This window comes from Morone saxatilis, unplaced genomic scaffold (genome assembly GCF_004916995.1).
Source record: "Morone saxatilis isolate NCDOM2014 unplaced genomic scaffold, NCSU_SB_2.0 Contig22, whole genome shotgun sequence".
In the NCBI taxonomy this organism is placed as follows: domain Eukaryota; kingdom Metazoa; phylum Chordata; class Actinopteri; family Moronidae; genus Morone; species Morone saxatilis.
The window spans coordinates 12817037-12832016 of NW_023339785.1; the positions used below are offsets into that span (position 1 = coordinate 12817037).

The following is a 14980-nucleotide window of genomic DNA, read 5'->3' on the forward strand; positions in this document are numbered from 1 at the left end:
GGATTTTAAATGTTGTCTCCATCAAGCCAACTCAATTGCACGAGACAGGACTGCAGCAGAGGTGTGAAGCCATTAAAAGAGTACTCCACCGACTTAGTATTGCACTGTTAGACTCGTGATGGAAAACAAAAAGGATCACAGTTGATGCAGAAGGACCAGAGAGATCCTCTTTTATACATTATTCTTTCTTGTAAAACCTGCAACCAACATTACCCACAATGGACTTTGACTGCTGACAGTTCAGCTGATGATCTGGATGTGTTAGTTGCTAATGTAGCCTCGAGCCGTTAGTCTCAAGCAGAGATGAGGAGCGGGTTACACAGTTCTGGTAACCTGACTTCTTTCTAACTACACACCAACAGATTTTTTTAATTTTCAAACTTGTAGTCTTCAGCCCCAACCGATGCTGACTCAAGTGACATCACTTGAGGGAAGTTATCAGATTTCCTTCTACTAACTCTGAAGCCACAAAATGCTTTATACTATTATGAAGTTCTCCTTTAATTTTCCTGGGTTTCATTATATACTAAGAGGTTCATCACATATTTTAATTTCTCATGTTTTTTTAAACAGACTGTATGTTGTTTGGACACAATTTGACACGGAAAGTATGTTTAAACCAATTTTAAGGTTGGTAGGGTTAATTTGGCTGTGTCTGCTGTAATGAAATTTAATCAATTCCACATAAATTGCTGCATATGACCTTTTCTCGTATACGTGTGGGCAAATAGGTTCAAGCTAAAGTTATTCTATGTGTCTTCATTGGGATGCTGAGTAGGTTCCTTCAAGGCAGAAGCTGTAGCAGCAACGCATTTTCTTGTTCCTCTCTCTCTGCCTCTCTATCAGACAAACATACACACATTCAGACACCCACCGATGTGCATACAAACTCTGGGTTTGTGTCGGATTACAGTAAGCATGTCTGGCCTATCTTTTACCATGAGACCAAACGCTGTGGCATCTTGAGATGAAAAGCTTTACCTCTGGGATGAATTGACAGATGGCATAAAAACTGAAGAAAGGGCACCAGAAGAGATATCATATGCCATAGCCAGGGGTAACAGAGGACAGCATGCCAAGAGAGGGCAACAGAGGGGTTGGAGGGGGACATAAACAAGGAACATGCAGAATTTAAGGGCCAAGAAGAGACAAACTTGAGGGGCTTGAATTAACGTTTTCAATTTCAAATTACCTCCTCTGAGGTTTGATCAAGTGTGAACCTATCGTGACATCACCCATTGAACGAAGTCAGTGGAGGTAATGTACGGCGAGTTGAACTGCGCTCATTGGCTACGCAGTAACAGGAAACAATCACACACAATGTCGAATTACAGCAGTAATAAAGCAGTAACAGGATCTTGCTTCGTATTTGATCACCACTGCCTAGTTTAATAGTTTGATCTGAGTTTCGCGCAGTGTGCTGTACAGACTCACAATCATAAGGTAGCCACGCCCAAAAGCATACGCAGCTTTATCATCTACTTTACTCTAAATTGGACCATAATTTACTAAATGAACATCATAATGTTTGGAAGGAGACTTTAAACTAGCGATTGAGATCATAAACTCCTTAGGAAACTGTTTACTGAGCCAATAAATTAAGTGAGAAGTCAGATTATTTCTCAATTAGAGTGCATGGTAATGTTTTTTATTGCAGCCAATGGAGCTCCCCCTGCTGGACATTACATAGAATGCTGGTTTTAAGACACTTCCACGTTGGCTTCACTTTACAGACCCGGAAGCTCTCTCCAATGAATTAAATAGAGAAACAGATTTATGCTGTGAAATGCAGTGCAGCAATTTACATTAAATGGTTGAAAAAAGTGATTGGCAATACACCCCCTGTGCTTGCATTTATGGTGTCACAATTTGATGTGTTGAAGTTAGTTTTACACGTGCAATGCGTCAATTTGGGTGTACTAGGAATTACTCTTTGGAGCAGACAGGGTTGTGATGCATGCCTTTCCAGTATCTGTTTGACTTGTCACTGTGTTCTTTGCTTTGCAAGCCTCTTCCTGAAATATGATGAGCTTAAGCTAAAAGCTTCCAGAGCCTCTCATCTTAAAAAATGTGACAGCTAAACCCTCCAATCTAACTACAGACAGAAAGAGAGACTTCAAGTGCAAGGAAAGAACTTGTGGTTTCCTAGTACCAAAAGGTTGCTATTAGAGCTCGTACAGCAGCGGAGTCTTGAGAGAACCCTAATAAGCCTGTCAAAGTGAGATATTTGTGATCAGTTTTGTTGTGACCCATTTTAATCCAACAACACTGCTCAGCTTCACATGAGCAGATAAGTGAGGCACTTTAATCTGAATACCAACTCCTCTGAGAAAAAGACAGAGGAGAGAGTGGGAGATAAGAGAAAGAAAAAGGGACAAAGACGTATGAACAGACTGACAGACGCATGCACAAACACATATGAAGCAGGTGCCATGATGAAAACAGAAAACCTCAATCGTGGATAAAAATATTGAATGTTTTGTTGTTATTTTGATGGCTTGTCTAAACTATTGCAGCAGATAGAAATGCTGCTTGCCAATCACAGGCTCAGAATCTCAACCAAACTTGGCTGTGGGTGGACAAGCTTTCCCCCATGATGGCGCCGCCTGCCAGAGAACAGGAATGACAGAAAGTGGGAGTGGAAGAGGAGAGGAGGGGATCATCTGAGAGCATTATACTGCGCTAATTACATACAGTACTGTGCTAATAAGCTGTACTGTAATGACTAACATGGATGGCAATGGGTAGAGGACAGATGATTTTATTTGGTTTTGAATTTCAGGTTGCTGTGCAGTTGGATAGATTTCTGCTGACCAAGCTTGTCTCCTAGAAATTACACTCCTATAATACATATTCATTTTTACCAATTACATTATGTTGGGAAATAAAATCGCTGCCCAGATTATGTTCACAGGCAATATTTTTTGTGAGTGCTACATTTTGGTACCAAACACATAGGGAGGAGGTCGGGGCCAATAGTGGTTGTAAAGAGTGCAGGCGTATGGCATCCTGAGAACCAAACTAAAATGTTCTCCTATCATCAACCAAATGCTTTCAGTTAGAAACATAACCATAAAAAAAGTTTTGTAACACATTAGTTGCCATGGGCAGATATTGTAGGGAAAACTGATAAAATACTTTGTCAGTGAACATTTTTAGTGACTTTGCCAGAAACCGTAAAACCCTAATTAACAACATTTCCTCATTAGGTTGATATAAAAAAAAGAATTCTTACTGTACCATCCTTTCAAACTGCTAGTAGTATATAAACGTAATCTCTAGGGTTGCTGTGACGGTTTCCACAAAATTCAACCACTTTCAAATTCCAGCTCATAATGATTTCCTCTATATTGAGTTTTGGTATGGTTCAGATATTTTTATACATGTGCAATTTATAAAACATATATATACGGACCTTGTGGTATGAAATTAATTCTACAATCAGACTGGTTGTACAGCTAAGAAGAAATGCTACAAGACATGGTACATACACATAAGTAGATTTTTTTCACCTACTGCCCATAATACTTTTCTTAACCACCTTATGTCATAATCAGTGTTTATCACTTAATAGTTCTTTAATTTTATGTAATCTACATAACAATTTTTCATCAATTTAAATAATGTGTATGTACAGTTTATGCTTTGGTAACCTATTTCTTAAAATCTAAATGTCAATAAAGGCAATGAAGCTTCAATGAACCTAACTGAATTGAGAGACATAACGGAAGAGGGATTGACGATGAAAAATAACACCTATACACGCTCATCCCACTTATCTGTGTCAAGGGGGGGACATTATAACTGAAGTGCTACTGAGTGTTATTTATATTGTGCCCAGTACAAGTCATGAGCATCAGTGACAGCGAGCTGACTGCCACCTCCAGATACCCTGCACTTCACCTCCAAACGCTCCCCGGCTGCATGTCGTGCCCACATCACACTGAGGCAGTAATCCACTCTAATGCCATAAGAAAAGAGTTGAAGTAGTGACATGCTCCATGTCCCACAGGCAGAGTGTGTCTAGCAGATTTTGACTTAAGGGGGCAGGAGAGGGCAGAGATTCAGATGAGAGGGACTAATGATATTTGATGGATAAAGGGTTCACTTCAGAGAGTGCCAGATGGAAATATGAAATACAGGGGTGGGACAGGTGGAGCGGGGGTAGAGCTCCCTTTATAGGATCCTTAACATGATTAGCTATAAAATATATTTAATTGATGAACATAAAAAGGGGACAAACTCCAAAGTATGCCTATGTGTCCTATTAGTTTGGAAGTTAGTTAAGGAGAGTACATTCCCATCAGAAATGGCACTTTTTATGCTACATCTTGCTGTTAACTCAAAGCGAAAACCTAATCCCAAAATCTAATAAAAATATACACTAAGAAAAACAACATCATTTCAAGAGAGTGAAGTCTACACTGTAGATCCCAACTTTAACAAACGGATCCTTAAACAGTTTAATACCAACTCAAATTTCATCCAACAAAGCAGTAAGTTCATCAGCAGCTGTGCAGGCTTGTCCCAGCAGTCACCATGAAAAAAAAAAAGTTCAGTGTTTCTATGTCTTGCGCTACACATGACTCATCCCGCACTAGGGGACGTCCACTAATTTTACATCTAATGAAATGTTTTCTCAGATCTTCAGATTCAGCAGAGTAGCAAATCAGATTGTAGGAACTGGTGCCACCCCTGAACCTGCCCCCTGCGTCTGTGAGCAAGAGAAACACTAAAGTGAGAGAGAAAGGGTGTATATTTGTGTCAGAGAAAGAGACATCATCCCCTGACTGCTGCAGTTTCCCACACACCTATTTCACCCAGCACTGTATCCAGATTACAGCTAATCCTAAATGCCACAGCCAGACTCCTGACAGCAGCTAAGAGGAGTTGGCATATCGACTCCATTTTAGTCACCGCACTACTGCTGCAATTTAAGACTGATTTTAAAATTTTATTGAGCCCCCTCGAGGCATATCCTAAATTAGTTGTATCGCTGAGGTTTTTAACCTGTTATATGCCACAGCTGAGGCTGAGATCCTGGAGAAGAATATTTAGATTCACAAATTAGACTGTGATCTAACCTCTCTTTACAGTCTCTCTCTTTACAGTAAGTATTCTTTGTTAATATGCATACTGAGCTCACTGTAACCTCACATGCCCTAACCAGGTTTGATGTTTATTTACTCACATTTTGGTCACCTTTTGCTTTATTTAGTTGCTTTCTCAAGTTTTATTTACTGTTTACTGTTACAGGGAAGGAGAAGCATACAAAAGAAAAACAGAGTTCAGGAACAGGACGAGATTCTGCAGCAGAGAGTTCAACTTTAGGGAGAGAGAAAAGGGAATATGAACAGACCAAAAACACTAACAGAAAAAGAGAAGTGAGTGATAAAAGGGGAAAGTAATGCTACCAATTAACATTCTCCACTAACACAAAAACTAGTCTTTTCAGTCGGGGGCAAACAGCATGGAGTTCTCTAAAAGCCAAGCAACAGAGGTGCTGGTATTTGGAGAGGTGCAGGTTCAATTCCTATAACATCTGCCGTAGTACAAGTGAGTCTAACAGTGAAGCTTTTGTACAACAGATGACAGATGTGTATAAGAGGCAAATAAAGAAAGAAGAAGCTCTTATATGTTCTGTTTACTGAACTCTGCACTGAAACTTCCTCATATTATGAGATTTAAGCCATTGAGGCATTATCCATACTCTGAGCATGGTTGAAACATGGGTTATGCCAAAGTTTATGGTAAGCTAATGTTGCTAAAATTTGTATTTGCAATAGTATATTCTGGTAAGCTTAATGGGTAAAACTAAATAATAGGAGAAATCTTTTACTACATCCCCTGTCTGATACCTTAAGCAACCTGACTAGTAACAATATACTTAAGATAACATTCATTGACATGCAAGTGAAGCTGGATATGTGACTGTGTTGCTGAAATTCTACTTTTTTGGCCATAAAAAGGTTCAAATACTTTTTTGGGACTATTTAAGTCTTTGACAAGAAAGTGTGTCCATTTCCAGACTCTCTGTTCTCATTATGGGCGATGCAAGTGTCAAACAGCTTCCTGATTCAGTACATCACACAGTGTACAATGACACCACACCTTCTGTAAAGCATATATCTAAAAAGAAAAGGTCCAACGTGATACATTTCTGAATGTTATATTTTTTTAACTCTGACTCAAATCAGGGAAGCTCTAATGTAACATGCAATGAGATGTTTTTGAGTGTTTGTAACAGCACTTCAGGCGCTTGTGTCTTCCTTTCATACACACCTTGTTGCCTTCTGGACAGAAACTTTAACAGTCAGTGCTGGAAACCAAAGGCAATGCATACAGATTTTTCTACTAATCAAAATCTAATTTCAAAGAGTTCTAAATCTGCTTCTTATCCTTTACTCATTTTTAAATGAAAGACTAACCCCTTGAGAAACGCTTTGAACAATGACACCCCGTAAGTTAAGTTGCACAAATGATACTGAAAGAAGAACATTTTAAATTGCATTCAATATCAAAAACAAAGTTAACAAAGCTTGTAAATATTCATAGAAAAGCAGGCAGAGGTGTCACATGTGCCTTCACTTACTGTTAGTTTTGAGGCGGGCTGGCTCACTGTTGCGGCTTCCTGCCTGGTTGATAGCCTTGACAAAGAAGATGTAACGGGTGCCACTCTGCAAGCCGTGCACCGTGTAGTGGTTTTGCTTGATGTTTGGTACGATCATCCAGCTGTCTGCGAGTTTGTACCAAACCTGGCAGATCACAGAAGCCAACACAGCAACACACACACACACACACACACACACACACACACAGCATGAGTAACCAAGTTCTGTTGATGTTTTCAAGGATAGCAGAACTACAGTGAGTCCTGCAGAGACTCTTTTCAGTGATGTTCATGAGAGAAAAAAACAATTCTACCCCCAAAATCTGACCAGAGCACTGTGTTATTTTTTCCCTCCAAAAGTCATCACAGTAAGAAGCTCAGAGATCACACAGTCCGCGGTGTTATGCAACATTTATGTGTACATACCGATCCAACCCATTACTTTTCCATCAAGTTTATCATGGCTTGCTCCCCTCAGGTGATTTTGTGTCTTCACCAATCTATAACCCATTAAGAACAAGGTGCTTTCGCAATATGACAAGTGAATGTGTGTAAGAGCCTGAGGGCAAAAGAGTGTGATAGCTTTTAATGTTCAAATGTATGGAAACGTGGGCAATAACCAACATGACCCCATGGTGGGCGCTTTGATTCAAAGCGGCTTGCAGTAGAGGGTTAGTAATGGCTGGGTTAGCTCTGCAGTCACCTGCTTCTAAACACAGTCTTTTCAGTCTCTCAGCTGCAACCGACTGTGAAGGATAAAAGGAAATCTCAGCTCAGGGCTAAGGGGAAAGAATCGACTACGATGGGGTGCTTTTTCGGCCCTAGTCTTGTGTAAAATAACAGGGATGAATTTACACGATAACATTACTGCTATTTTTCCCTTAACTGACCCGCCACATACAGTATGTTTTTATGAAGTGGTGTTATCTGAAACACAACTTTAAATGCAAGGTGAAAGGTGTGCATTAAAGATGGAAAAGTTGTTGTGGAGGGTTGTGTTTATTTTAATCAGATATTGCAAAAGAAATTGACAGTCAACTACCGTAAGTGTGGTGCTACTGCACTTATGCTTCTGGTTGATGTGTGAAAAAACAAACATGGTGTGAAATTTGCCACATTCAGCGCACTGTGTGTTTTGCACAGACTTTATTGGCATTGTCATACAGGACAGGTGAAGAAAAAATATTTTTTTCTTCTCAGCAGCTGAGTACTCTGACCACACTACATAGTCTGTGTAACAACACACATGAATATTAATCCCACTGCTAGTTAAACCTTGAATTTAATAACAGTATGACAAATACCACCATGATGTGCCAACATCTCTCACAAAGAGCCACTAAACACCAGGCTTAAAATTTCTTTTACCCACCTCAAAAATTCTGAACACATTCGAATAAACCCTTGCCCTAACAAACAAAGCATCTTGTTAGTAGCACTCCAGCTGATGTTAATGTTTGTAGAATTGAAGGTAGAATAACAATCCTTCCCATTGTCTTGTCTTTCCTCCCCCCTGCAGGATTGCAGGGAAATAAAAATCCTGAAAGGGAAAGAGCTCTCAGGGCCATGCCTGCCTTGTCCCTTCTGGTGAGGATGCGTTGTGAATTATTGAACAAGATGGCAACAGCATGCATAAGTAATAGTTGGGAGTCTGCTTGTAAATATAAATACTTCACAGGACGCAAATAAGGCCTTTAAAAGTGAGGCGGCTTTAAGAATGAATGAGGGGAGGGAACTCTTAAAGTAGGAGTGAAGGCTGCGTCTTTACATATCTGCCAACTTCCACAAGCTTTTCTCATACAAAGAAAACACTGTAGTGGAGTTCTCTTCCTTTAAGATGAGAAAGACAGAAAAAGTGAGTTCAAGAGAACCTTCTTTACACTATGCATGTGCATGATCTTCTCTGAATGCAGAGACGGACAGCAGATTCATCTGCATTTTATTTCAGCCTGGTCTTACAAATATGCATCCACTGTCAACAATGAAATCCCATTTCCTCACAAAGACCAAGTACGTTGTTCTACTGAGACAGCTGTCCCTTGGTGTTCTGAAAATTATGCCTCCCACCTGTCGTTTCAGCTGCATCCTGCAGAAATTAGGGAGGCTATGTGGGCTTTCAAAAAGAGATACAGGGGAAAGACGAGGGAGAAGGACTTCACGCTGCTTTCCATTTTAAAAGCTTTTGATCTCCATAGCACCTCTTCCTTTTTGCTAAATCAAATTAGGTCAGTACACAGCAATACGCTATCGCTACTTTTGCCACTGAAAGTGGGTTTTCTGACACAAGCCAAGCTGCTTTGGAGACTTGACTTCAAAGTGTGGAGCAGTAACTGAATGTGCCATTGTAAAAAGAGAAAGGAAAAAGGGGAGGAAATAGATCGGCTTGTGTCTAACATCCAAACATCAAGTGTGTGTGTGTATGTACAGTGCGTGTGTCATTGTGTGTCTTGCTCAGAAGCGGACAGATGACAGGGGAACAGAAAAAACTAAATATCCTGGAAATGGAAGGCTTTGTGTTCGATGATGCAATATAGAGTTAATGTTGACGAACACACGTCTGTGTGTGTATGCCTGCATAGGTACATGTTACTTATGTGTATAAGTTTCTACATAACTTTAATAAGTGTACTGTTGTCAGACTAGTTTCCTGGAATGACTGAAACTTCATTAACATTTCATCCAACACTGCTACAAAGACGGATCCTGTTGATACTGAAAGATTCCCTGTCGATATACAGAGAAAGAGGGATTGCACCCAAATCTGTGGGCTGTCTTAGCGCCTACTGCGATACTGCTCTTCACCTGTGATAATCATTATAATTCTTCACCACGGGACAGTGGTGACTTTTTCAAGTCGGTGGCAATGTGAATTAGTCTCTCATGCAAAACAGTTGCAGCATTTCCTCTTAGGAAAATCAAAATGTATAAAATTATATTGGTTTATTTCTGGAAAAGTTCATTTCGGGAAATATTATCCGAATAAATAACTTGCTTTCTTACAGTGGCAAGAGTAAAATGAGAACATTGACACCACTCTCATGTGTGTATGCTAAATATGAAATTACAGTCGAGTGATGGTTATCTTAGCGTAGCATGGGGGAAACAGCCAGCCTAGCTCTGTTAAAAATAACAAAATCCACTCTAATACGCACTAATTAACAATAACAAAGACTCCACCAGCAAGCATCCCCCAAAATGTTGATCTATTCCTTTAAAATGTCCATATTTTAATGAATACACATTAAAACCATTAAAGAGCAAAAGTGTATGCTAAAAAGTAAAAAATCAATTTCAGCATTGGATTAAATCTGTATCAGCAAAAAGTGATGTATACTATACAGCCATCGTTTTATTTTAGTGTTGTGTGATTAAATGATTAAGATGTAGCACTTAATTAACAAGGATATATATAAATGGACAGTGTTTACATCAGCGTTGACATCTGAAAAAAACAACCTCAGGGGGGCTGCCTGAAGGCTCAAATGGAAATCCTGTTCTATTTCAAGATCAATTAACCAGCAATTACACTCAGCTTTTTCTGTTTTCACTTCTTCATCACAGGAATAACCATCACAAGATAAAAGTTGACAGACCATAATTTGTGTGTGTAATGTAGAGGATAAAAGGGTTACCTATCCATTACAGGTGATTACCACACAGAAAGATAAACAACTATTTACAGAAGAGTAAATGTGCAATATAAGTGGATAGTTGGGGGTGTTAGCTGGCAGATGGATAAATGGGTCAATAACACTTGTAACTTCCAAAGGGCCACAGGTAGCAGCTACACAGTTACAGGGCAGACTCAGTCATGTCTGGGTTTTTGACACTGCTTACATTTATGCATGGTATTTGGTTTCACTTGCTGATTCTATTTTCTGCTGCTGTGCTTGGATGATCCTGTGAGGCATGACCCCCCCCCCCTCAGGAAGGCCAGGCGAAAGAAAAAGAGAGAGACAGGATGGCGCTCAAGTGGGAGCATTTAGCCACTTGGAAAGTTAGAGAAAAATGCTATGGTAAAAACTCAAGTGGCATGGCAGGCTAAATGGGTTTCTCTCTTTCTCAGTTTCTCCTGTGATTCTCGGAGGACTCTGTGGCAGCACACTGCTGCATATCTGAGTCACTCAGTCTATCACAGCTGAAATGCATCCCAATGTTTCAAATGGCTAGGGCTCTTGAGTTGCATGGTTAGATGGAGAAATGTCAGGCTACACAGAGGAGAAGAGATGATGAAAGGATCAAAGGGGGGGGGGGTAANNGGGGGGGGGGGGGGGTGAAGAGAGGTAGAAGTGTGTGTGCACATGTACACGAATGTACACGATTATGTACATTAATCATAACCTCCTCATATCAGTAAGAGGTAATTTTTGCCTCCCCTATGTAACCATTATCCACTCTGATTTTCACCTGTTCTCCCGTTCCTCTCCTCCTCCACAGTGGTCTTTCTTACCCTTCATTTATGTAGTAGCAGACAATCAGCCGTGATGCTGATTAGCTAATAGGGGCCACATGTTTGGTACTCCGAATAAGTCAACATTTTAAAAGAATAAGACCAATGAGTGCTGAAACAATGTACATTATCAGAATATCATAACCCCAACTGTGGGCAAAATGTTTGACAGTTTTTGCAGGATTGTCCAGTATTATGTGCATGTGTCATCCAAATCTGGTTACAATTATGGGGAAACAAATATTCAACTTATAAAATATGGGTATGATTATGTAACATTTTCTAGGCGTGATGGAAAAACAGTTTGATTGGTGGAATAGATCAATTTGACCATGGCTGTTTGTGTTCTGAGCCTCATGTTATGTATTTAGAAGCCAAAATGTTAAAGGCTGCGCAGACAGCCACATGGTGGTGATATTAGATCCGAAAACGAATGACTTGCCTCTAACAATTGCAATGATTGCGGCTCTATATGGTGCAAATGTAACAAGAGAGGCACTGAATGAAAACACCTTTACTAAAAACGAAATAGCTTTGATTTTGGAAGAAATGGGAGAGCTTGGAATAGGGCAGCCTGTGATTTTACATTGTCATCTCTTATTTCTGCAGTTTTCACACTGCTTAAACAAAACCAGACACTAAATAGTGAATCTTTCTGAAGCATCCCCTTATGATGTACTGTATGTCCTATTTTTATAACAAGTAGTCTTGATAAGTCAGCTCTGTCTCTCTATAAATACAAGCATGGAGGACAATGAAGACTTTAAAACTGGACAGAAAATCTAGGTTATGCAATAAGGTTTGTATAAAATATTGAACACATGAAAATAAGAAATGTGGTGCTCTAGTTAATCTCTCTTTTTAACTGCAGGGAGGTCGAAGCAACTGTTGTGTTTCTTTGTGGGCTTGTGCATGTGAGTGTGTGTGTAGGTGCAGATAAATGTTTACAGTGGTTGAAGAATTCTCATTATAGTGAATACTACATTTACATCCGCCCTCCGTCATATTTTTGCTCATCTGTATATACTGTATGTACATTTGTGAATCAACAGAACCTGGTTTTAATTGACTTAAAGAGACTATGTAAATACAAGTCTAAATTACAGAATACTAGTAAATGAAATGTAGACAGTAGCACAAAAAGTGTTTCAGTCAGAAAACTGACTCAGTAAAACATTAGCCAGCATAAAGCTACTGGCCATACCAGACCATGTGAAGCTGTACAGTAGCAGCCTAACCTCTGAGCGGTTTATTCCTTGTGAATTAGAATTTACATAGTTACATAGTCACTTTAACAACTCTCTTTAAAAAGCTCTTTAAATTTAACACCGTTTGATAAAAACACTCATGAGGATGATAGCACTATTGATGTCAAAGAGATCCATTGATCTCTAGTCTTTGAAGCTACCAAGCAGGTATTTTGCTCTAATGATATATCAGGAGCGTTCATGTTAATGCAGAGTGCAGTTTGAATCATATATTACCCGTGTTACTCAGCTGTTTCTACTGGTGACTGTAAGGTTGGATGGGATTGTTTCTCGGAAAAATCTAAATAGACATTTTATATACATTTTACTCCCATCTCAAAAACAAATCTAATGTTTCAGCCATCTCCTTTAAATTAAACTTTTATGGTATAAACACGTCAAGAAAGCATTTGATCCCTCTTGGCCAAACCTTGATGAAAACACTCATAGAATCGCCCCTGCCTATTGCTTTTCTTCTGTATTACCATACCTGTGTATGTGTGTGTGTTTGCACATGACTCACTGATGAAATTTGTCTGGCCAGTGTAGATGGTGTACTGCAGCTCGTAGGAGGTGACACTGAACTCATCCTCTGATGTCCAGTGGACAGTGATGGTGTCATGGGAAGCGGTACACAGCTCCTCTCTTATGGATGGCGGGTTGGGAGCTACAAACAACAACAACATGATTCATAGCAGAAACAAAATAAAACATAAAATACAAAATAAATGGTCATAATTAACTTTAATTATCATGAAGTAAATTTCTCCTTAAAGCTAACATTATGTTTGTACCAGCTGGTATACATTTATAAACCTGGTTATATAAATGGCTCACATTCTCTAGAATATAATGTCACCTTATAGAAAACCTACAGAATGGTCACATTGACAGTCAGAATTTCACTGAGAGAGAGGACTGTTTTGGATTGAAAAAAATAAAATACATTTTAATAAATAAGGTTTGCTCACAACAGGACTATCTACTGTAAATACTGAAGGTGTTCATTGTATACCAGACACAGCTCTTACCTGTTAAGTAATCTAGTCCTTCCAGGATCTTCTTTTCTCGGGAAAAGTCCAGGGCAAAGTTGTCAAATGCCTCATTCAGGTTGACGTCAGGGATGAGTACCTGGGAGGAGGCCGTCGCCATGGCAACCCTTTTAGAGGACATGGAAGCGAGGAAAAGGAAATGTCAGGAGAACAGTGGAGAGGTGAGGGAGCAGAGCAGGGCCAAGACGTAAGATGAGGCGAGGAGAGGAAACAAAGGGGACAGGGGGCAAGAAAAAATATAAAGGTGTTGAAGAGGTGGAAAAATGTGAGGAGAGAAGTGAATGAAGTAAGGTGACAACAGGGGAGAGGTGGTACACAGTATTTTGTAAGCAAGAAAAAGACAAGAGAGAGAGGGAGGGAAGGAAATACAGGGGAATAGAATTTAGAATAAAAAAGAACAATATAGAAACATTTACACCATCTCACAGAAATGTCTGCAACCTGCCGCATCATAAACTATCACTAAGCCTCTAAAACACAGACAAACCAGACACACATTGACACACAAACTCAAGAGTCTGTAGAGCTTTGTAGAAACTACTTCTGCTTTGAGCATCAGTGAACCATGTGGAGCCAGCCAGCAACCACAGGGCTGGCAGGGTTACAGAGCAGTGCAGAGTGGAGCACAGACCAGTGCTACTCCTTGAGACTTTTGTTCCTCCGTGAGGAGAAACCAGTCAGTCAATAAAGCACCCAGCCAAGTGATGGAAAAAAGCAGCATAAAGGATGCTACGATAGCTGCAATTTTGTAGAGACCTTTTTCTGTGCGGGAGAAAGAGTGAGAAAGCTGCCGGCCGGTGGTGAGAGGGAGGGATAAAGGTATTACGAGGGTATGCAGGTGGAAAGAGAAACTGCAGAGCCATCCCTTTAAATGATAGATGATTTTCAACAGAGGCTTGACACTGATCGCAGGAGGTAGAGAGGTTTGATATAATGCTGATTTCACCAGCGGCCTTACTCGAAGATTGGATTTCATAAAAAGTTAATAGAGGCAAACTTATTGTAGGGCAGGGATTTTAAGATCTTCTTAAACAAATCTGTATCTTCGCCCTGTGACGGGATAACACGACTGCAAATACCAGTGAAAGAGAGATGAAAGCTATAATCAGAATGACTGATTTCATACTGATTTTTGTCTGTGTGTCTAATGAAAAAATTAAGTGACCAGTATTTTCTGCAGCATGCAGGTTCAGAGCACATCTTACACAAAGACAGGGGGAAAATACAGAATTGGAGGGCAAACAGGAAGAAAGAGCATACCACTGATTGTCTGTGAGTGCTGTGTGTTCCTGTTGTGGATTGTTGCATACGTACAGCTCTCTGAGCAGTGATGTATAGTTAAACTTACCTGCAATCATCCACTAATGTACGGAAAATTTACCTTTCACTACGTCATGGTTTCTACTTCACTGTGTGTGTGCAGATGCGTGTGTGTCTGTACACTGCATCACCCACCTTTCGGCTACATTTCGGGCGGTCTGCAGGAATCGAGCGTGGTCGTTCTCCTTCAGGCTCTGTTCGGCTTGTGTGATGAGGGCACTAGAGCGCTCCAGACACTGGCGACAGTTTGCAATCTGCTGTGCCAACTTACGCAGTTTCATCACCTGGAACACACACAAAT

At 40.0% G+C, this 14980-nt stretch overlaps 1 protein-coding gene across 1 annotated transcript in view; it reads right to left on the bottom strand.

Moving 5' to 3' along the window:
• The window catches only part of mid2 (midline 2), an 88829-nt gene that overhangs the window by 11403 nt on the left and 62446 nt on the right, over positions 1 to 14980 (bottom strand). Inside the window, exons 5-9 of the mRNA XM_035668966.1 lie at positions 14815 to 14963; positions 13339 to 13466; positions 12827 to 12974; positions 10735 to 10748; positions 6593 to 6736 (exon numbers count right to left, since the gene is read on the bottom strand). Coding sequence (XP_035524859.1) covers positions 6593 to 6736; positions 10735 to 10748; positions 12827 to 12974; positions 13339 to 13466; positions 14815 to 14963 — 583 coding nt within the window. The remainder of the gene's footprint in view (positions 1 to 6592; positions 6737 to 10734; positions 10749 to 12826; positions 12975 to 13338; positions 13467 to 14814; positions 14964 to 14980) is intronic.